We start from the raw sequence: 23194 nt of genomic DNA on the forward strand, positions 1-23194 counted from the left end.
TACCAGCCCCTTCTACAGAGCCATTCCCTAATTTCTAAGGCGGCTTTTGGTGACCACAGGCTTCTCGTCAAGGCTGCCCTAAGCTGAAGCACAACTGCAAACATTTAAACGTGCAACCCAGGGAAATGCGTGCATGGAGGAATGTAACAGGTAAGTATACAATTAAAGGTAAGGAAGTAGAGGGGTAGTGTTGTGATTCAAAGGAACGACTGAGAGTAGATGGAAGCCCCCTCCCGCCTCCCCACGCAAGAAATTGACCATCTCCCACTGCCAGGAAGGAAGGAATAGAGACACTGAATTATTTGGATACTGGCTAGCTCAGAGTCAGCCAAGCACGTTTAGGTGGGGGGCTCTCACCATAAAACCCACTTATTTACGAGTAAGAGAATGGAGGGTGAGAGGACCTGGAAAAGGGCAGACAGAGTGACAATTCAGCAGCCATCTCGCTGGCTGTCTCTGAGCAGGACCAGTGAGAGGGGGGGCCTCCGCTCTATCTCAGTGTCAGTCCCACACGTATTTGCTGAGCAGACGCTCTGTGCCAGGCACTGAAGGCTCCGCAGAGGACAAGGCAAATGTGTGGGGGCCCTCAGAGAGCTTGCAGGCCTGGGCAGGGGAAGGCACAATGCCAGGCGGATGTGCTAAACGCTGAGACAGGTGTATGTGCAGCGAAGCCAGCCTGGGTGGGGGGCGGGGGTCAGGAAGGAGCTTCCAGAGGAATGGTTATAGAAACTGAAATCTAAGACATGACTGGGATTTAGGTCAGGCTGACAGTGAGGGCAGGCAGTGGGGAAACTGCAAACATCGGAAATACAAAGCACATGTGCAGGCACACCTACAAGATCCCTGTTATCCGAAAGGGCAGGGTATGGGAACATTCTCGCTGGGCTGATTTGCATTTTGGGGCAAATCAGAGTCATGACCCCAGATTCCTGACGTGCATGGCTGGGTGGTGAGTGGTGCTGCGGACAAACACAGGGAACGCTGGAAGCGGACCAGGGTAGAAGGCAGAGGCTGCGTTCAGTCTTGGGCTTGAGAAACCTCTGAGCCCTCTGGTAAGCAGTTTCCTGTCTTAAATGCAAGGTTATGGCCTACGCTACAAAGACACATCTGCGAGTCGTTCATTGCATTAGAAGCGATCGTTCAAACCACAACCACAGATGAGAATGTTTAGCGAGAGACTGTGAGTGAAAAGAGAAAAGGGTTCGGGACTGGAGTCGGAGGAACTTCTTCAAAGCCCCTGGAGGAGGGAGCAGGGCTTGCAGAGAGTGGGAAGGAGTGGCCAGAGAGCCCGGAGGAAAACCAGGAGAGGTGCCAGTCCAGGGTTTAGGGAAGGAGGGAGCAATCAGCAGCAGGCAAACAGAATGTGCGCCGAAACCTGTCCACGGGATGTGCTGGAGACGTGAAGGGGACTGAAGCCAGACTGCGGCGAGGTGAGGGATGAATGAGAGGGGAGCAGATGGAGACAGGAGACTACACACCGGCGTCTCCCAGACCCTTTCGCTTTGTGGCACATAGAGAAGTTGTGTTTCCTTGGAACATTGGGTCATTGAACAAGGCTGCCCCCTGCTAGCAGTGTGGCCCCACCCAGGTCCCCTGAGGACTGAGATGATCAATATCTTCTAACACCTCAACCATTTGAGACACCGCAGCGCTCAGAACCCCGCCTGGGAAAGGCAGCCATACACCTCTTTGAAGTCTAGGGACTGTGAATGGGGCTCGCGGTGAGTGTGGAGTCCAGAGAAGGGATGCTGGAATGGTTTGGTTTGAAGATGAAAGAGATTTGAGCATCCTTCAGAAGCATCTATGGGAAAGATCCAGTTGAGACCACGTGACCAAACTCAAGGGAGAGAAGGTTCATATAGCATTGGTACCACAAGGCTCCTGCAAAGATATAAGGGTGAGTGTACAAGATACTGTGTGTGCACAAGTTTAATCTTCTCCACGATCCTAGAAATCAATGTCCTTTTTGCCATGTTACAGATTTAAAATCTGAGGTTAGTGAGATTAAGTCACCCTGTGCTCCCTCTGCTGCTTAGTAAGTAGCAGAAGCAGGATTAGAACCCAGCTCTTTCTGACTCCAGAATGTCTAAAAATTATACTTTGGTGTATCTTGAAAGCTCTTACTGTGCCAGGCCTGGAGACGCAAATATGAATTAGCCCTTGGCTCTGGGAAATCACAGACTGGAGTTAGAGCGAGACAGTAAAACAAATATAATTCGGTGTGATAAAATAGGATAATGGAGGCATGAAAAAAAATGCTTTAAGAAGCACAAAGACTACGCTGAGTATATGCCTGTCTCCTCCTGAGCTCCCAGAGGCAGGGATGGACTGCTCATTGAGCAAGAGCTAAAAAATAAAGCATAAAGCTTGATGGATGAATCCAGATGCGCTTTTCAGTATTAACAGACTCCCCCCCCGAGGGCAGTTGTCCATGTAGCCACAAGGGGTCGCTGCAGACCTGATGCAAACGTTTCTATTGCCCCGTGGAAGCTCCCTCCAGGTCTGTAGAAGGGAAAGGCGAAGAGAGTGAGGACTAGATACCTCCTGGCGTTTTCTGCCCCCTGCAGGCCAGGCCCAGAGATGCAGTCCCAGTCTGGCTCCACCTTCTCTGGACTCCTAGTCTTTACAGCACCTGTCCTAAATACTAGGCTTTTGATAAATTTCCTCAGTTTGTTCTCTCTTCCAGACCTTAACCCAGAGAAATGATGTCAAGTCTTTCCTTTGGCCTCCAGTCTCAGCTCGGGACGTGGCCCCAATCCCAGCAGGCTTTATGACTGAGTACCTTTGCACAAATTACTTCACCTCTCTGTGCCTTACCGGTAAAAGCTAAGGTTAAAAGGAAAGTTCTGGTGGCCCAAGGCTTCCTGACTCTTTTCCTTATAACCAGAGCTAATCTTTAGCAAGCACGCCCCACTTGCCAGGCATTGTTCTAAGCCTGCAGTATTTGCCATGGTAGCCACTAGCCACCTGCAGCTAGTTAAATTTAAATTCAGTAAAATTAAAAACAATTAAAATTTCAGTTCCTCGGTCTCACTAGCCAACCGCAGGTAGCTCCATGTGGCTCGTAACTACTGATCTGGACAGCCCAGAGAACATCTCCATCATCACAGAAAGTTCCACTAGACGGCGCTGAGCATTTCCCACGTTATCTCCTGTAACCTTCCTAACAACCAGTAATGCAAGTGCAATCGTTTATCCTCTTTCGAGATAAGGACTCTGGGGTGCAGAGAGGTTAGAAACTTCACCAAGATCTCAGCAGATTATTATCCAGAACAAGGATTTAAGCTCGGGTGAGTGGGCTCTGGGGCACACCATGTCTCCATGCCCAAAGTTTCCCCCAAACCCCAGCTAACCTGCTCTCCCCTCTTACCTCCTAGGAGTGGCCCTGAATCTTCCCACCCCTAGAAGCCATTGTCCCCCACAGATGCTCTCCTGACAGCTGACCCTGAGTAATGAGGGCTAATGCACTCATCTACAAAACAGAAACAGACTCACAGATATGGTACACAAACTTATGGTTGTACGGGGGAGGGGGGAGAGATAAATTGGGAGTTGGAGATTTGCAAATGTTAACTACTGTGTAGAAAATAGATTAAAAACAAAACAAAACAAAAAAACCCCAAACAACAACAAAAAAAATGAGGACCCCTGGGTATCAAGCCCTTTTGGATGAGAATCCCCACCCTATTATCCTCCCTGCCTCCTTTTAGCCCCTCACTCCCTTAGAGGAATACTAGTATGGGTTTTGATCCACCCCTAGCCCATCCCAGTCTTGATTCAAGGTCAGCCTGGGTCCAGGAAGAATCCTGACCCGGGCAGCAGCCCTTCTTCCCTTGAGTGACCATCCCCAAGTAGCGGTGTGCAGCCAGTTCAGCTCTGAGAGCCACTTTCACTACCACCTCTGAAGGTGCAACAAGTCTCACTCTGCAGGGGCGAAGTGAGAGGTCAGGGAGGGTTCACACACTCATGCTGCTGGAACCCGATGAAAGCAGCGAGGGGCCGAGGCTTCAACCATTCTGCCTGCAAAGCACCTCCAGCGCTTGCAAGCTAGACCATTTGTGGTCACGCCTGTCTCCTACCTTAGCTGGAGCCCTGCAGGGCTGTCACCTCACCCTGGAGACCTGCAGCTGAACAAAGACAACTCAAATCAAGAGATCTGGTGGGAAAAGAACAATAGAGGAAATGTATAAATGCTACCATCTTGAGGTGAGCCAGCAAGGTATCAATTCCTGCTTTACTTCCTCGCTGCTTTAACCTCTCTCCCAATCAACCGAGTCTCAAAAGAATTGAGAATGGGGCTGGAGGTTCTGAATCTGAGGCTCTAAGACTCTCAGGTTATTATGCGTGTACTCCAGATGGGAGGGTCCCAAGGGCAAACCAATCAGCGCCAGATTGGTTTCCCATTTCCATGGACTCAGAGAATCTTAGGCAAGAAAACTTAGAAAATTCACCCTCTCCATTCCTGCCTTCAGCATAAGCACATTGGATTCTTTCCAGACTATGTGAAACTTCTACCCAAAGGCTTCCAGGGGAAAACCTTACTGCTCCCTGATACTTTACTCAACTCTCCGCACTTCATTTTAAACTCAGCTATTTGGTCCTCAAAGGACATGAGGTGGGGGGTGCTCCTTCTCTGCTGAGAGACCCGTAGTTTCCAGTTTTTATCTGTTATGAGTGAGGCTGCTACGAACATTCTTGAACATGCCTTTTGGTGCCCACACATGCGTATGTCTAGGAGTGAAAATGTGGGTCGTCAGACAGCCGTATGTTCAGTTTTAGATGCTGCCACACTGTTTTCCAAAGTGGGTGTACCGATTTATATTCCCTCTAGAAGTGCACAAGAGTCCTGCCACTTCGCATCCTCCCCAGCACTTGGTCATCTATTGTTTGGGCCATTCTTACGGGGGGTGTCATTGCAGTTTGAATTTGCATTTCCACGGTGATTAATGAAGTCGCGTTCCTTATCCTGTGCTTTTGGGGCACTTGGATATCTGATTTTATAAAGTACTTATCCAAAGTATTGCCCATTTTTCTAGTGGGTTGTCTGTCTTCTTACTGACTTGTAGAAGTTCTTGTGTTTCAGATAGGATTCCTTGGTCAGGCGTATGTATTGAAAATATCTCATCACCCTGTGGCTTGCCTGGTCACTCTCTTCATGACATCTTCTAATGAAGAGTTCTCCTCAAAATAGTAACCTGAGAGTCTTAAAGCCTCAGATTCAGAACCTCCAGCCCCATTCTACTGCATCCCCATCAATCCCTGATTCTCTCCTGAACTGACGGTCTGGTGGACTATTTTTCCAGATTCTGCTTCTCTGCCTGTCCTTGAAGAAGACACCTTGGGGAACTGGAGGTCACTCAGGGTGGGGACGAAAGATCTTAATGTTTCCAGGGCTATGCCACCTTCCAAACTTAGTGATGCTGGGACCAAGTGAATTCTGGCAGTCTCTGGAGCTTTCTGGAGCCATGTCCCACCGTAGTTCCTAGCTTGAGCTTTTTCAAACCCCAGAAAGAGTGTCCAAAAGGGCTAGCTAGTGATTTTCCTGACTCTTATATGCTTCATGGTCAAGATAATTCATTCGTGTAACAGCCCTTCTACCAAAGAAGAAATACCAATTTGTGCTTTGAAAGTTTCCTCTTCCCCACTTCCTGTACTTAGATTTTCAAGCAGTAACACCACCCGCCTCAGAAGGGGTCACCCTGTGGCCCACGTGCTCCCCCTGCCAGCCTCGCCCCTGCCTTCAGTCAGTCTGTCCTGTGTTCCCTCGGCGCCAGACCAGGCCCCATGCTGCTCTGGACGGCTGTGCTGCTCTCGGGTAAGTCACCAGGCGTGAGCATCCCCTCCTGGGCACCAAAGACTGTAAGTCGCTCCTGAGACACCAAGTTCCTGATTTCACCTTTCCCAGTTCAAGTGGGTTGATGGCTGGAGTTTGAGACAAGGGTGTGCATGTGGGCCTGCCTGAGAGTGATGGGGATGGGGGCGTGGGGGAGGCCCAGTGTTTCCTATTCCATTTTCCTGGGTCCTTCGAAGGACAACCCTTCGATGTATCAGAGCTAATTTAGGGAGGCAGAAAATCACATTCGGAGGCCCAGTGACATTTTTACCCTGTAAAACCGGGTTAAAATAGCCATTAGGGCTATCTCGAAAAGAGAACGGAATTGCAGAAGGAAAGGAGGCTGCTGGGGGTGTCAGAGGACAGGTCAGGGGAACAGGGAAAAAAGAAGTTCCCCGCATTTCGCTCAGCAAGGGGAGCAAGGGGTTTTAGGAGATAATTTTCATGAAGCCTCGACTTTTTCTTAGAACCAGCCGGCATGACTGGGCTTCTCACTTGGGCAAGAGGTTTATGCTCTGAGTGTCCAAAGCCCTCTTCAAGCTGACCTTTCCTCTTTTGCCTGCACCTTCTCTCTGGTTGGAGGGGCGGAGGGTGTCTGTTTCAGGCCTGACTATCCATGGGAGCGGTTTGCGGGATCAAGTCCGTTCTTCTGAATTCGTCTCTCTCTCCTTGATCCACTAACCCCGGGGCCAGTCACCCGTGCCCGTGACTGAAGGGACTGGTCTGCAGGCAGAGGACTGTTGTGGCGGGTGGGCTACTGGGCTCTGCCAGAGTCAGCTCAGTCTCAGCCACTGTCCCCAGCTACACCTGAAAGGAACAAGTCTGGGCATTTATTTCTCTTCACTTGACGGTTTCTGAGTTGACTTACTTTTTGTTTTAAACTTGATCCCAGTAGTTTGTTTTCATTGAACCAAAAGCAAAACCATTCTTAAATACACTCTCTTCCTGGACAGAGGTTGTGGGAATTTAGCCCTGGGACAGAAAACACCTGTTCCCGCTCAGGGCTCTTCCTTCCCCGATGTCTCCGAGTGCCCTGTGTGTTCTATGAATGGCCGCCTGGACAAGTGAGCAGGTCAATGCTCGCACTGAGGGCGGGGACGGGATGGCCGCGCGCCTGCGCGTACTCCGGATGGGAGCGTCCCAAGCAAAAATCTCTACCTCGTGAAAGGAATTGCCCTTGGACTTGACCAGATCAAGTCTAAGAGCTTCCCAGCGTGTAACCCAGGATCTGGACAGGAGAGAGGGAAGAAGGAGGGAGAGTCTGTGACTGGCTGACAAGTGGACAGTGTATGGAGAACCCAGGCCTGACTGCGTCACACTTGATGCTCAGGACCCCGGAAAGCCAGCCTAAGATTTGGCTGAATGTGAAGGAACGGAGTTACCATAAGGACAGAGCTCTGTTTCTTCTCAGGTGCTAGTTTTCCTCAGATGTGGCCAGAGAGACAGAGAAAAAAAGAACAAAACCCTGAATGCCTGCCCTGTACTACGTACATGATCTCATCTAACTTTCAGGATGTTATAAGGCAGATATATTTTTTATCCCTATTAAACAATTGAGGAAACAGGTCAAAAACGTTAAGAAATTTGCTTAGAACTACCCTGCTAGCAACAGCAAAAGAGAGATGCAGGCCCAAGTCCATCTGAGGTCAAACCCCGATGCTTTCTCCAGTCCACTTCACTACCTCTTGTCTGGATGTGGTTGGATTCTAATCAGGTAAAACTAGAAAATAAAATGTATTTAAAGTGCCTGCCACGGCATGGTCACACAATAAATGGTGTCCATTACAAGTACTGGCTATCAGTGCATGACTCTACACTAAAGACGTATTTATTTTGTTTTTCACCTTTTTTTTAATTTGTTGGGGGGGGGGATTTTTTGTTTGTCTCGGGAAGAGGTAATTAGGTTTATTTATTTATTTTAGTAGAGGTACTGGGGATTGAACCCAGGACCTCATGCATGCTAGGCATGCACTCTGCCACCGAGCTATACCCTCCCCACATATTTAAAGTTTAGGAGATGAACCTTTATCTTCTGAGCTGTGCGTTGGTCAGCATCACTTCCAGGACTGACGGCCACCCCCACGTACACGCACAGGGTCCACAATACGCAACCCCCCAGCTGCATGGCAGCTGCTGCTTGGCAAAGCAGAATGTTCCAGTGTGGCAGAGCCCGACTGGGAGATCCTCCCTCATGCAGAGCTGAAACCTGCCTCTCTGCTCTCATTTCCATGAATTAGTTCCTCTTCTGCCCTATGAAGTAACTGTCCTTCCCCTACCAAATATTTGAAGGCCACTATGTTACCCCTACGCTGTCTCATCTTTCTCCAGTAAGTGTCACCCAGTCCCTCTGATAGGAAATGGTTTCTGGACCCTGTTCATTGTTCTGGTCTGCTTGGCCTTGATGCGCTTTGTCGCTGGGCCAGGAGCTGGGTCTTCTCCTCCCTCCCCTTGTGGCCTGCCTGCCGAGAGCAGGGTCAGTGGGGCTGCCGCCTCCACTGTCGAGGACCCTGTGGTGCAACTTAGCCTGACAATCACTCTCAGCTTCCTGTCACACTGTCACCTCATCTTCAGCCTGTAGCTCACTGAGGCCCCCGGGTCCTCACAGGAACAGCTGTAAGCAGGTGCCACCCACTCTGTGCGTCCCCAGTTGGTGGCTGTCTTGTTACAGACAGTGTTTCTGCAATGACAGCCCCAAGATCTGGCAGTGCCCCGGGGCAACCAGTTGTGGGGATCTGGGGACACGCGCTCATCTGAAGTGTCTCTTGCTCTCTGGATGCCTTCTCTCCTGTTACAGGCTTCAGGCCCCTCAGCTCTGTCTGTTCGTCACTTTGTAGCTGCAAAGTCGTTTCCCGGTGGAGATGGGAAAGGAGGGAGTGGCATCACTGCCCAGTGAGGTCTCAGTCACCCTGAGGTCAGGTTTTCTTGCTGCTTTCGGTTAATGTCATGCCCGCTTCCCCAGGCGGTGGGTCAGTGTGATCCACGTGACTGCTCTACAAGGGGAGAGTGACTATTACTGTTTCCATCAGACAGACAGAACCAGGAATTGGAGGCTCTTAAGCTTTAAACCACTTGCCCAAGGTCACACAGAAAGAGACAGACTCACGAGTCCAGTCCAGGTCCTCTGGTTCCAAAGCCCGCATGCTCTCTACTACTCCAAGCTCACAGAAGACGTGTTTAGGTGTGGAGGTGGGGGGGATGTGGGATGGTAGGAAGGAGACTCATAACTCTGCACACGCTGAGAACTTGCAGCTGAGCTGGCCCTGAGCTGAGTAGGTATGGAGTGAGGCTGAAAAGCCTCCGTCTGCCCCAGGGAGTGTGGACGGCAAGGAGGACAGCCTGTGAACGCATGTGCCGTACGTCTGCTGAGGGGTCTCCTCCCACCTCCCCGCCCAAGGCCATTCTTGCATCTCTCAGGGCTCTGCCTGGCACCCAGGCCACGTCAGCAATGAAAGACACAAGTGAATGCACTCAACCCTACACCGTTCATTGTTTCACCCCTTGCCCCAAAGTCCAGAATATTCTCCATGCCGTTAAATCCACCTGTGCCCCTCGGTTTAGGGTCCTCCATCCCTTGAGCTGTTCACACCTGTCTCACCTCATCACTCATCCTTTCGTGGCTTGGCCTCTCTCCCTGGCCACCTAGTCTGCTCAAACGTTCATTCGTCTAAAAGCACCAGCGCAGCACACACAAGGCATGGCACAGTGTGCTATGCACCGGACTGTTTACTGTTCCCCCACCCATCCCAGCTACCTGTCCATGTCCCACAGCCCTGTAATGATTACTCCTCCCAGGAAAACTCTCCTCCTTCCTCCGATCACTTCTGTACTTTGTTCCCCAGAGCTCTGTGGCCAGATGGGACCCCAGGACTCAGGTCCCGCCTTTGCTCTCTGCATTCCTCTGTAGGTGTAATTAGGACCCTCAGGCACTTGAGCACAATGGTCTAGTCGTGCGTCTGCTACATTTAGTTCCCTGCCCCGCAGGAGTGGGCACGAAGGAAAGCAGTCATGCTTTCACTCAACATGTGCTCTTTGGACACGGACCAGGGTCCAGGCGCAGGTGACATGGCAGTGAACAAGACAGGCAGCGTACCTGCTCTCATGGAGCTGACACTCCAGACAGAGGGAGACAGGTGATGGCAAGGAGGCGATTGAATGAATAAGATCATTTCAAACAGTGAGAAGAGTTGTGATGGTGACACAAGAGGGCACTTTGAGAGTAATGGAGAGTTCTTTTGATTGAGGGGTCCCAGCAAGACCTGCCTAAGAAGAAGACCTTTGAACTGAGATAAGGCAAAGGAGTCCAGGCAGCAGGTCCACTATAAAAGCTGAGTGGCTGGGTGGCCGGGTGACTGAGCAAGGGGGTGGCTAGACAATTAGGTGCTTAGGGGGCTGGTGGCTGATTGGTTGAATGGATGTTGGCACCCATCTATGAGGTGCCGGACCTCCTTGTCAGAAAGCCTTCTCAGCTGCTGAATCTAATTCTATCTCTATTCTCTTGCAGTTCCCTGCGTTGGGGAAACAGGTGAGTCTTGTCTGTGTCCCTTTCATATCCAAGTGTGTCTCAGGGCCAACGATTAGTAGACAGGGACAAGACGGGGCCACTGGGTCCCCCAGAAGCACCTTCAGAGCAGCACCAGACTAGGCCTCGTCCTCAGGAGTCTTCCCTCGCGCCCAGGAGGAGGAGAGACCCAGGACTGCGCTGTCTCGGGCTGCCGATGATCACAGGGTGACTGAAGTGCCAGCAGAATGGCTCTGGGCCTCCACCCGGTTCCCTTATGAGTAGCCCTGGCCTCTGCCTCCTCCCCTCAGTGTGGCTTTGGAGCCCCTGTCACCTCTACTCATCAAGGCCCTGGACACCCTTCTGTCTCATTAAAGCTCAGAGAAGCAGGCATGCTTGTCTGTGGGTTAGCCTTGCTTCTCCCTTGGCTGCCTTTGCCCTCCAGCCCTGCCCGTCCCCCTGACCTCCCTGGAGCTTCCGTCAAGTATGGGAAAGCTCCAGCCTGGGCTAGCCCTGCGGATGATGCTGGGTCCCCGGGAGCTCTTCTCTTGTCCACGTCAGGACATAAACTGCATTCTAGAAATGAGGACAGAGTGGGGAGGGTATAGTGCTGGAGCACATGCTTAGCATGCAGGAGGTCCTGGGTTCAACCCCCGGTATCTGAGAGAGAAGGAGAGAAAGAAAGAAACCTAATTACCTTCCCCCACCCCAGCCAAAAAAAAATAAAAAGAAATGAGGACAGAGCTGACAGATCCCTCCCCATGACAGTAGTGGAAATGAACCCCGAGGCGTGGCTGGGAGGTAGTGCCAGTGGGGGCTGGGCCTGGGGAAGCCGATGAGGGAAGTGGGAGGGAGGGATCCCAGCCATGGCCCTTCCAACACCCACCGGCCAGCTCCTCCCTGCTGGGCAGTGGTGCAGCTACCAGCAGAGGTGGGCGCTGCAGACAGAATGACACTGAGGTCGCCAGGGAAAAAGAAACCGATCTAGGGAAGGGAGAATCAGATTCAGAGGAACGAGGCAGAACAATGGATGGAAAAAAACCCAACTGGACTCAAGCTTGTCAAGGTGGTGGACGGAGGAAAGCACAGTGTAAAAGGAGACCAGGAGGGTAGGAGAGAAGGAGGCCAGAGGGCAGGCACAGGGAGAGGAGGGGAGGGGAGGGACGGGAATAGAGAAGCAGGAAAGATGAAGGGGAGAGGAAGGGGGTGGAGGAATGCAGAGGTCCTGCCCTGGTCCGGTGTGAAGGACTGGGATCAGTGACCACTGCGAAGGTGCCGTCCAGGAGCCTCCATCCCGGGGGAGGCCTTGGGCTGGAGGACAGAGGGAGCAAAGGGACTGATGACCTGTAGCTCCAGGGTGACCCTGTTCCTGTGTCTCACAGCCTGGCTGAAACTCCAAGTCTCACCAAACCCCGTGTTTGAAGGAGATGTCCTGACTCTGCAATGCTGGGGAGGGAGGAACGCAGCCCTGTCCCAGGTGCATTTCTTCAGGGATGGAAAACTCTTCCATTTCTCTAAAGACAACCAGCCTCTGTCCATGGGGACGGCAACAGTGAAGAGCAGTGGCCGGTACAGCTGTGCTGGGCAGGTGACCTCCGGCCGACATGTGAACAATCGGACCTCAGGGACTGTCATGGTCCAAGTCCAAGGTGAGTCACCACTTGGGGAGCTGGGGGGAGCAGGCTGCTGCTCAGGGGTCTGGTGTCCAGAGGTCAGCAGTGCTCGGGGCAGCCCCCTATTTCTGGTGGCCCCTGATGCTGGGCCACTCTGCAGGCCCTGAGACATCCAGGATGCCGGCCACATGCCCTGCTCCCACTATGAGGCATGTCTGGAGCCAGAGAAGGAGGGGAGATGCCCTGGGGTGGGGGCAGGGAAGAGCCCAGAAGGATCCCTGCTGCCCACCCTCCTTGAGCCCTGGGCCTGACGCTTCCCCTCTGGGGACTAGGTGACCTCGGGGGCCCTTCTGGCTCTGGCCTTCTGGGACCCCAGAGGCGCTCAGGGGTTTGGGGGTCGTTTCAGAGCTGGTGGCAGGGTGAGAGGCCAGGTGCTGGGAGACAGTGCTAGCGTTTCCCACAGGGCACAGGGCCCTGGTCTGGGATGTGCCAGAGCTCAGCCTCAGGCTCCTGGGGCCTCATTGTCCAGGACTCCCCTCCTGAGCCCTGGCCTCTCTCCCTAGAACTGTTTCCACCTCCTGTGCTGAGCGCCATCCCCTCTCATGAGCCTTGTGAGGGGAGCCCCGTGACCCTGAGATGCCAGACGAAGCTACACCCCAAGAGGTTGGCCTCGGGGCTCCTCCTCTCCTTCCACAAGGAGGACCACACTCTGCAGGACAGGGGCCTCCACCCAGAACTCAGCATCCCAGCAGCCCAGGAAGGGGACTCCGGGCGTTACTGGTGCGAGGCGGCCCCTGAGGGTGGCAGGGTCCAGAAACAGAGCCCCTGGCTGGAGATCAGGGTGTGGGGTAAGTAGGGGACGGGGAGACACTCCCAGGGGCCAGGGCAGTGGATGGGGTCCCCTGGGGGTGATGGGGGAAGGACCCCTAAGTGATGAGCAAGGGTGGGCCAACTGACCCTCCCCACTGTGTGCTGCCCCAGCTCCTGTGTCCAGTCCTCTGCTCACCCTGAGACCCAGGCCCACTGGCCTCACTGTGGGGTACGGGGTGGAGCTCCTCTGTGAGGCCCAGAGGGGCTCCCCTCCCATCCTGTACTCATTCTACCTCAATGGGGAGATGCTGGGGAATCCCATGGCCCTCCGTGGAGGAGCCGCCTCCTTCCTCTTCCTGGTGAAGTCAGAGCAGGATGCTGGGAACTACACCTGCAAAGCCGAGAACAGAGTCTCCGAAGAGACAAGCAAGCCTGAGACCCTCTCCGTGGATGGTAGGTCTTGTCCCGCAACTGGCTCTGAGCCCAGCAAGCCAGCCGGGTCAGCTCTCACTCCTCTGTGTCCGCCATGTCCCACACAATCCTGGGCCCACAGCAGGCACTGCATGACTGAGTGTGGACCCTGCTTGGACTATCTTTCCACTGAACAAGGCGGGGAAACATGAATTCAGTGGAGAGTGAGGGGCACCGTGGCGGGGGGAGAGGGCACCTGGTCATCCCTGGCATCGTCCGTCCATGGTGCCATCCTTTAATCCAGCCCTCGTTCCCAACTGCTAGGATCCTCCAGGCCAAGTGGTTCGCACTAATGCCCACCATTCTGCCTCTCTTGTGCCAGTCTGGGGTGCACTTGTGAATTTCATCCCCAATGCTCATGGGCACCCCTACTCGCCCCCAGGTCCTCGGGTCTTGTCTGCCCCCACCAGCACCAGGAACTGGCTGCTTCCTTGGCTGCCTGCAAGCCTGCTTGGTGGGACAGTCATTGCCGCTGCACTTCTGGGGTATTTCAGACCCTGGAGGAAAAACGGTCAGTAACTCGTTTTTTACTTTCTTGGTTGCTGAGTCCCTGTGCCAGGCACAGCCCAGCCATTGGAAAGCCAGAGGCTGCAGGACGGCCGCTTTCTTCTCCTGGGCATTGGGTAGAAGCAAGGACTTCTCTTCACATGTCACGTGAAGGGGCCCGTGGAGGGACACTTAACAGCTCCCAGAACTCACACACACGGACACGCTGTCTCACACACTCAGTCACTCAGAGATGCCCACAAACACACTACAGCACACACGGGCATGCATAAAGGCACAAACAGAGGAGTTCTTATAAGCCAAACGTAACGTAGGTGTGTCCTTCACATTTGAGAAACAGTCCGTGGCTGTGAATATGACTGAACAAACCCAAGGCTGCCAACTCTCTCATTAAAGTCAACAGAGCGCTGGTCTGCTCAGTAAAGGGGAAAGAGGACACGAGAGCGCCACTGGGCATGCATGCTCACATACACGCTTTTTTTTTTGCTTTTGTTTGTTTGTTTTTGGGGGACAATTAGGTTCATTTATTTTTAATGGAGGTAGTGGTGATGGAACACAGGACCTCACGCACACTAGGCACACACTCTACCACTGAGCTATACTCTCCCCACACACACGTTCTCACACTGTGCTGTGCCTGGGGTGAGTGTGCGGTGGATGTGAACTCGTCAGCAGGAAAGCACGGTGGAGAGGACTAGGGAATGGCCTGGTCCCAGCACTGCTGTTTACTAATTCCGTGACCATGACCTTGGGCCAGCCCCTTGAAGGGTCACTAAATGTCTCCCTTTTGGGATGTTGTGGGTCTAAGTTAATGAGGTAGCATCTATCTCACACCTGCTGTATTAGTTTGGCAATGAGTGGACTCAGGACCTTCTCGTTCTAATCTAAGCGCATCACCCTGGCAGGTTCCCAAGCTGCCCTCGCTCCTGTTTAGAATTCTCTAATTCCTTAAATCAGAGACACTGAAAAAAACAGTTTAGTTAAAATTCAGATGAGAGAAATTCTATAGAGAAAAAAATTCTATAGGGAGAAAGAAGTGAAAGTAATCAGATAAATGGCATGTCCAAGTGATCTATTGATTTTGAGGTTCCAGACTCTCCTCTTCTTCCTGTCTTAGTCATGATAATTAAGCAGGAATGTTGGCTTTCAAAGCAATCACCTTGGGTGGCTAGAAGTTTATGCCAAGTCTAACCCTTGTTCGCTCTGGGGCCATGTTGAAGGCAATGGATCCCAGTGCCAAAGCTATTTGGTGCCAGTTTACTCCTAGGGCTTCAGATCCACCTTCAGAAGCTCGAGTCTGCCCATGTCCTCCTCCCCTGGGGCAGAATTTTTATTTCCCACTTGCCAAAGGCAAAAGTAATTGCTCTCATAGACTTCCAAAGCTAGATTTGCTTATTCAAGTTTATAGCTCCCTCTGTTAAGGAATTTGTGATGTGTTTTCTGGGAGCTAGGCCAGACCCTTCTTTGAGGAAGACCACCCAGTCCTAAAAGCCAAGTATTCCTCCATGACCATGAGCCAGGACACCTGAAAAGTTTTCTCCCCAGTCCTCAACCCAGTCCCCTGCCTCAGCAGGAACCCCAGTTAGGACGTGAGCTAGCCTCTATCTTCCTCTCCCCTTTTTAATTTAGCTGCCTTGGTCCATCCAACTTCCCACCTCTCCTTCCCTTTAGTCTTGAGTCTAGATTCCATGGAGGCCAGAGTTGCTTTAAGGTATAGCTGCGAGGAAGGAGAAGGATAGAGGCAGGGGAAGAGGGATAAATTAGGAGTTTGGGGTTAACAGATACACACTACTGTATATAAAATAGATAAACAACAAGGACCTACTGTATAGCACAGGGAACTATATTCAATTTCTTGTAATACCATATAATGGAAGAGAATCTGAAAAAAAATGTGTGTATATGTATAATTGAGTCACTTTGCTATACACCTGAAACTAACATTGTAAATCAACTACACTTCAATCAAAAAATAAAATTAAAAAACAAAGATGGAGGCAGGCCCAGAGCTACATGGGGAGGCAGCTGGAGTAGGGGACCACGAACTGAAGATCTGTGAGTTCTACCATCCCTGCACCTGTCGTAAAGCCCCCTTCCAATGGCCCAGCCTGGCCTCAGTAAGACAGGTGTTTCTGTCCACTCACCTCCGGGTCAGAGCATTAAACGCAAGCAACACAGTACAGCCATCTCCCTCCCAGCCCCGGAGAGGGTGGTGGAGGAGCAGTTGCTGGTGGGAGATCCTCAAGAGGGAGATGTGGTTCACAGGGAATAAAGGAGCATCCTTCTTCATGCAGAGCTCTGCCTCCCCACCCACCTCCACGCCCCCAGCCACTGCCACTGCCAACTGGGAGCACGTGGGCTCCATATTATTAAGGAACCTGTCTCTCGTGAAAATAAGACTCTTAGTGGCAGTCCTATCATCTCGGGATCTCAGGGGCACAAAGCCTTCTTTAGAATGTTGTTCAGAAAACCACCATCAGGCCCAGTTCCACAGTTACACAAGAAACACGGATCAACAGCTTCTTTCTCCATGCCCAGCTCGGAAGACCCTTAACCACTTCCAGATGGCACAGCCATTCCTCAACAAACAAAAATGTGCCACCACTGGAGATATTCATCACACTGTATCTCTGAAGGCAATTTCTGAAATATTTTGACCAATGATGGTATCGCTAGAACCAGGATGTGGTCATGGTGGGGGGAGGTGGTCCTCCTCAAAGTAGCACTTACATTAGCATACAAGTTCTGGTTAGTTTGTTTAAAAGTGTTCATTTTACTTCCTGTTGTCACAGTTCCATTGAATTCACGGAGCTCTCCATGAATGAGACTCAGAAACACCACCCTGACAAATGAGCATTAGGAAGTGTTTAACAATCAGGGGCCTCAATAGGCACATGAAAAGATGCTCAATATCTCTAGTTATCAGAGAAATGCAAGTCAAAACTACAGTGAGGTATCACCCCACACCGGTCAGGATGGCCATCATTCAAAAGTCCACAAATGACAAATGCTGGAGAGGGTGTGGAGAAAAGGGAACCTCCTACATTGTTGGTGGGAATGCAGTTTAGTGCAGCCATTACTGGAAACAGTGTGGAAACTCCTTAAAAAACTGAAAATAGACTTACCCTATGATCCAGCAGTCCCACTCCTGGGAATATATCCAGACGAAACTCTAATTCGAAAAGATACATGCACCCCAATGTTCATAAAGCAACACTATTTACAATAGCCAAGACGTGGATGTAACCTAAATATCCATCAACAGTGAGGGAAGATATAGCTTAAGTGGTACAGTGACTGCTTAACATGCACAAGGTCCTGGATTCACTCCCAGTACCTCCTCTAAAAATAAATACATAAGTAAATAAATAAGAAAGTAAGTAAATCTAATTACCTACCTCCCCCCGCAAAAAAATGCCCATTGATAGATGATTGGATAAAGAAGTTGTGCCATATATATACATATACACACACACACACATACACACACACACAATGGAATATTATTCAGCCATAGAAAAGAATAAAATAATGCCATTTGCAGCAACATAGATGGATCTGGAGATCATCATTCTAAGTGAAGTTAAGCCAGAAAGAGAAAGACAAATATATGATATCTCTCATATGTGGAATCTTAAAACATGACACAAATGAACTTATTTAGTAAACAGAAACAGATTCACAGACATAGAAAACAAACTAATCGCTACTAAGGGGAAAAGGGGAAAGTGGAGGAATAGATTAGGAGTTTGAGATTAGCAGATACAAACTACTATATATAAAATAGATAAACAACGAGGTCCTACTGTTGCCCTCTTGGTTTTTATTTCTGAGATCCTACCTGGTGATTCTGATGCTTTCTTGCTGTACGAGCTATTGAATATTTCTTAGACGCTGGGTTCTAAAGCTCACATGTGACCCAATTCCTATCCCAGGAACTAATTTTTAAGGTTCTGGAAACACCAGCTGTCACAAAGGCAGTATGTGAGTGGAGAAAAGCATACAAAGTGGTTTAAGATTCTGTCCCCACCACTTACTGTATGACCTTGGGGAAGTCACCTCTCCCAGCCTCAGTCACCTCACCTGTAAAATGGAAATAATAGTACAACCTTTGCAAGCTGGTTGTGAAGAATATGAGACACTGAAGAATTAGGAATAGGGGCTTTTTTGATATCCAGCTCTGTGCCGGTGCCTGGGTTAGGAAATTTGCTCTAAAGTAGACACTGAATTTTAATTCCCTGGCCCTGTTTCGGGCACATAGTAGATTTTCCTCCTTCTGAAAAGCAGCCTGACTGGTGGGTCTGGGCTCTTTGGATGCAAAGGTGTGATCCATCCTTTCTGACCCTGCTTCCTCCCAGTTTGTGATTCCCATGGAGCCATCCTATCCGCTAGGATATTTTTCCAAGGAAACATCCCTTAAAAATTAACCGTGTCCAGACCTGTGAATTAACCCTCATTCATAAACCAGCCTCAGACCCCCGGCAGCCTCTCTGTCCCCACTGTCCAGCCTGCTCTTTGAGGCACTCAGTGCATTGTGCCTTCATATCCTCTTCCATCCCAGAATCTGCCCCCAGCCCCAGGTGGAGAGCAGCAACCACTGTGTGTCAGTGGACGTCCAGCAGGACCGCGATCTGCCCATAAAGGCAGAGAAGGGCCTCTTAAGGGGAGTCAGGAGAAGAAAGGCCTCGTGAGCCCCGAGTCTCAGGAATTAGAGTCATCTGGGGAGGGAAGCAGATGGCTTCCAGGAAGAGTGTGAGGACCGAGTGTGTGGAGCTGGTGGTGGGAGCAGGAAGCAGGAAAGGAGCCTGGCCGCCAGGACAGAGGTTTAGAGCAAGGGTTAGCAAACCGTGGCCCATGGGTCACATCTGGCCCATTAAGTATTTTTGTAAAGAACATCATGTATGTACCATGTATGGCTGCTTTCACACTACAGAGCCAGGTATATGCAAAGCCTAAAATATTTACTATGTTTTTTACAAAAGTTAGCCAACCTCTAGTTTAAACAATGTCGGGGCTGGGGAAGCTGCTAGAGTCTGGTGCAGGGGGCAGGCACCGTCTGCCAAGAAGGATCTCCCACGTTAATAACCGCCTCCTACCTCCAGGTCTCACCATGACAGAGCCTCTGATTGGCTTCCCACCACAAGTGCCTTCAGGGCACTTAGGTCTTGGGGTGGGAGAGCAGGTGGGTCCTTTTCAAGCTGCATCCTTTCTTTCAGCTCATTTCCAGAATGGGGAGGATGCAGGGGTTGTCTATGCTGCAGTACGTACAACCCCAAAGAAGAGCGAAGGTGAGTGATCTCAGGCCAAAGTTAACACCTTTACTAATGTAAAGGGGAAGGGGAGGGTATAGCTCAGTGGTAGAGTGCGTGCTTAGCACGTATGAATTCCTGGGTTCAATCCTCAGTACCTCCATTAAAAAACAAAAAGAAAAAAATTAAATCAGTAAATAAACTAATGTAAAGGGGAATTTTGGGGCCTAGGGTGAGGTATCACAACCACCATCATCACCCTGACCACCATCATCACCCTGACCACCACCTTCACCATGATGACCATCATCATCCTGACCACCATCGTCATCCTGCCCACCACCATCACCCTGACCATCACCATCACCCTGACCACCACCATCACCATGACCACCACCTTCACCCTGACTACCACCACCATCCCCTTCCTTCATTACCACCATCACCACAAACACCCCTGAGCCTCGGTTTCCTCATCCCAATGTGAGAAGGAATCAGTAACTCCTAGTTGGCCGTGTTGATGTGAGATGATTAAATATATAGATTTATATATCTGTTAGATATATTCTAGATACATTAGATATATAATTCTTACACCTAAAAGGTTACCTGGTGCATGGTAGGTGTATAATTGGAGTAGTTACTCTAAGAGCATCTTGGACACCTTCGTCTCTCCAGCTTCTCACATAATCCTGTGAGGTAGTCACTGTTACCATCATCACCCCTTTCCTGGGTGAAGAAGCTGAGAATCAGAGGCCAAGTGACTGCTGTCAGGTCACACAGCTGGGGTGTGTTTCAACTGGAACTAGACTCAGGTCTCCTGATTCCCAGACCCTCCTGTTTTCAGATTGAGGGAGAGGGGTCCCAAGAAGTAAAAGGGGGAGTGGCCTTCCCACCCTGGGCTGACCTTCTTCTAGAGGAAGACAGCCAGCAAGGAGGTGGGAAGGAGACAAATGCCCTAACCTGAGGGTGCTTCTCTCCCCCACAGCCAAGCCTGCAGAGTCATCCCAGCAGGAAGAGGTGAGCTGGGGCCCCCGCTCTTTTCTCATCCCCTGTGTGACTTCTGCTTCCTCATCCTGACCTGACTCTCCCACAGGACTTCTCTGTCATCTACGCTGAGGTGAGATGCCCGCAGCTCAGCGAGGTTCCAGCCCAGGGGCTAAACAGAAGCAGCAGGACCCACCAAGATCCCACTGGTGACCACGAGGAGGTCCTCCGCCAGTGACAGCGTCCCCGCAACACACACACACCCCCACAGCCTCCAGCGCCACCCGAAGGTCGGGGGGCCCAGCCTCTTCTGTGGGCCCTCCGAGCCCAGCAGCCAGTAGCCCTGTTGGTGGAAGGCATCAGAAAACTCAGTTACCCTTGCATGCTTCAAAGGACACATGGCTGTAGAATCTGGTCTTAAAGGTGTATCAGTTTGTCTCATGTGGTCCATCAATAGCGACTGTGGGCACTGCTGTAGTTAGTTCAGTCTGGGTTATTCGAGGAGTATGGACTCCCTGTGGCCCAGGCTGGTGATGAGAGAGATGAGGAGGACGAGGAAGAGGCAGGGATGGGGCAGGAGAAGGGAAGTGAGTCCCAGTCCAGCCCACAGCCAGAGTTGTCCGTGAAGAATTAGGTATACACTTGCTCCTGCGAGGCTCTGGCCCCGTCTTTGCAGGCCCCTGCACTGGACTCACAGAAAGCGAGGTCCAAGTTGCAGACACTGGGCTGCACCAGACCCCACCCACCTCCTCCAGGCAAGAAGTCAGCGATCAGAGAGCTCCTGGCCCCTCAGAGCTGCAAACATCTTGCATTTCCCCTTGAGCTTATTAGAAATGCAGACCCCAGAACTGCTTAATCAGAATCTGCATTCAATAAGATCTTCAGGCAATTTGTATGTGCATTAAAGTTTTAAGATCCTGGTCTACCTCCAAAATACAGACATCTTGAAGTAAATCTTAGGAGCTTAATTGCCTGTGGATCTGCTCCGGGTGAAGACAGGGGATGAGGAACCCATGCTAGCCTCTTTTTCCACACTTCTCTTCTCCCTTTTCTCCCTTCCCCTTTTCCATCCCAACCTTTCCTCTTTCTTATCCTCTCTCATCACCAATCCATCCGCAGCCAGAAGACACCGGGGTCCCCTCCCCTTTGCCTCCTGGACTCTGCTGGGATGACTGAGGGGGGCACAGGCCATCTAGAAGCGCAGTGTCCCCACTGGTCAGTCAGGAAGCACCCCTAGAACCCACGCCTTTGCCACGCCCTCTGTAAATGAGTCGCCCCCTTGAAAAGAGTCAAAATGGAGACGAGACAGCTCATGAAGGGAACACTGATGACGGGGACCAGGAAGGAGCCAGCCCTCCAGTCGTCCCCACAGACCCCCTCCTTCCTGAGCCTTCATGCCTCCTTCATCCCTGCCCCTACACCCCTACACTCAACACGTGGTCCCCGCACAGGGGCTGTCTGTGAGCTGTATTCACCAGTCCACATGTAACAGGCAGAGCAACTGAAAGCAAGAATTTAGGAACTTTTATAGCACTCTGACAGAATAACTGTGTGTGTGTTTAACATAATCATAAAAATTAGGACTTGTATTTTATATATCTTTTAATTTTCTTTAGTAATTTGCTTTTATATTATAGCTCCACAATGGGTTGGAAATAAAAAAGAAAAACAGGTCCTTCAACACAGGTAGGTGAGAAGTCCTATTTTACACACACAACTTGCCAGCTCGCTCTCACTCTCTCTCTCTCTCTTCCTCTCTCTCACACACACAGACACCCCACTGGCTTGGTCTCTCGGACACTCTGCTCTCTCCCCAGATCCTTACTTCATAAAAGAGTGAGCTGGCATTTTTTAAAATGAACAATTACTAAGAAAAAGGAAAAGAGAGTCCCCCAAAGAACACAGAGAAAATAGAGCTTTCAGAAGAAAACCCACGTTCTCCAGCCCGGGCTCTCACTGGTTTGCCTGACGTCCGCACACCCAGCCCCAAACCCCACCTCCAGTCCTCAGAGCAGGCGCCCGCTTCTGTTCCTAGAGGGCGCTGGTGGGCAGGGGCAGCAGAGACGCCGTGAAGGGAGAATGGGTCTCTCACAGCTCTCCAGCGCCAGACCCTGCAGACCCTGAGGAGGGGTGCCACAGCGCCCAGCCTGCCCCCCTGCCCCACAGGCCTGCCCACCAGCAGTCTCCACAGTCGCCAGGCTCTGAGCTGAGAAACTTCATTTTTCTCTCCATGTCAGAGCTACATGCAAACACTTATCCAGCAGGGGTGAGTTGGCGGTGCCTCCTCTCAAGACCTGGGCTCTGTGGGGTCACATCACCTACAGGATAAGAGAAGAAAGAACTGCTTAGCTGGGAAGAGGATGGAGAGGAGGCTGGCGCTGCCCCTTTAAAGAGAGGCAGTAATGTTACGGAAATGACAGGCCAGCAAGAAACAAGCACCACTCAGAGGGTTGGAGTGCTCAGATTTATTATGCCGGCCGGCGGGCTCAGAGGGGCTTCTGCTCCGAAGCTCTGAGCACCTCCAAGACGTGTGCATGAGGTTTTATAGGGTTAATTACAAGCTTGGGGTATTCGACCAATAGGCATGGAACAGCTTTAGCAGCATCATTATCACAAAAGAAGAGGCAGGGAGGCAGCAAACCAACATTTCAAGGCCAGATATGTCTCTTTGAAAATCCAGCTGGCTAGCAAAAAAAAAAAAAAAAAAAAACATGAACAGGGAATCAGCAAACCAACGCTAATTAAGTCAGATTTGCGATTTAACCCAGCAGAACTCAGATCAGTAATCCGACACTTGTTACACTTAGATTTGTGAGTTAGCTTGTTAGCCCAGCCTGGCTTTTCCTTCATGGTAAGAGGACAGCCGGGACTGCCTCAAACCCAATCTTCCTCCACCACTGCCTAAGCCGGCTGGCAAGGGAGGCGTGAACATGGGCTCCCCCGCGCAGGGCAGCCTGGTGGCATGGTGTTGGCTGGCAGATCATGTAGGCAACTGGTTCATTCCATGGGAACTGTATCGGCAAAGACAGACACAGAGACAGGGCTTAGGGGGCGGTCCACCTGCCCCTCAGCCCCATCCTGCACCCTAGGATGCCGTGCCCAGAGGCCCACCCCCACCCCCGTACACTCCACACTCTCCCCTCACCCTTGGCTTCCAAAAAGCCCCCTGAATGCCCCTCCTTCCTGTCGCGGATCTTCCTCCGCCTCCTTCCTACCAGCTCCCTTC

At 51.2% G+C, this 23194-nt stretch overlaps 1 protein-coding gene across 6 annotated transcripts; it reads left to right on the forward strand.

Moving 5' to 3' along the window:
- The first annotated feature begins 951 nt into the window (after positions 1-951).
- FCRL6 (Fc receptor like 6) lies at positions 952-21649 on the forward strand. 6 transcript variants are annotated; one of them, XM_074349662.1, is made up of 10 exons: positions 952-4206; positions 5659-5815; positions 10335-10355; positions 11852-11980; positions 12508-12792; positions 12926-13207; positions 13608-13736; positions 18949-19020; positions 19970-20001; positions 20078-21649. In XM_074349662.1, the coding sequence occupies exons 2-10, from the start codon at positions 5785-5787 to the stop codon at positions 20204-20206; spliced, it is 1110 nt and encodes a 369-aa protein (XP_074205763.1). In that variant the 5' UTR covers positions 952-4206; positions 5659-5784; the 3' UTR covers positions 20207-21649. The 6 variants fall into 6 exon arrangements, with proteins under 6 accessions (XP_074205763.1, XP_074205760.1, XP_074205761.1 ...); XM_074349659.1 differs by having other exon boundaries at positions 954-4206; positions 11714-11980; XM_074349660.1 differs by lacking the exon at positions 952-4206 and having other exon boundaries at positions 4387-5815; positions 11714-11980.
- The last annotated feature ends 1545 nt before the right edge of the window (positions 21650-23194 follow it).

The sequence above is a fragment of the Camelus bactrianus genome, chromosome 21 (genome assembly GCF_048773025.1).
Source record: "Camelus bactrianus isolate YW-2024 breed Bactrian camel chromosome 21, ASM4877302v1, whole genome shotgun sequence".
Lineage (NCBI taxonomy): Eukaryota > Metazoa > Chordata > Mammalia > Artiodactyla > Camelidae > Camelus > Camelus bactrianus.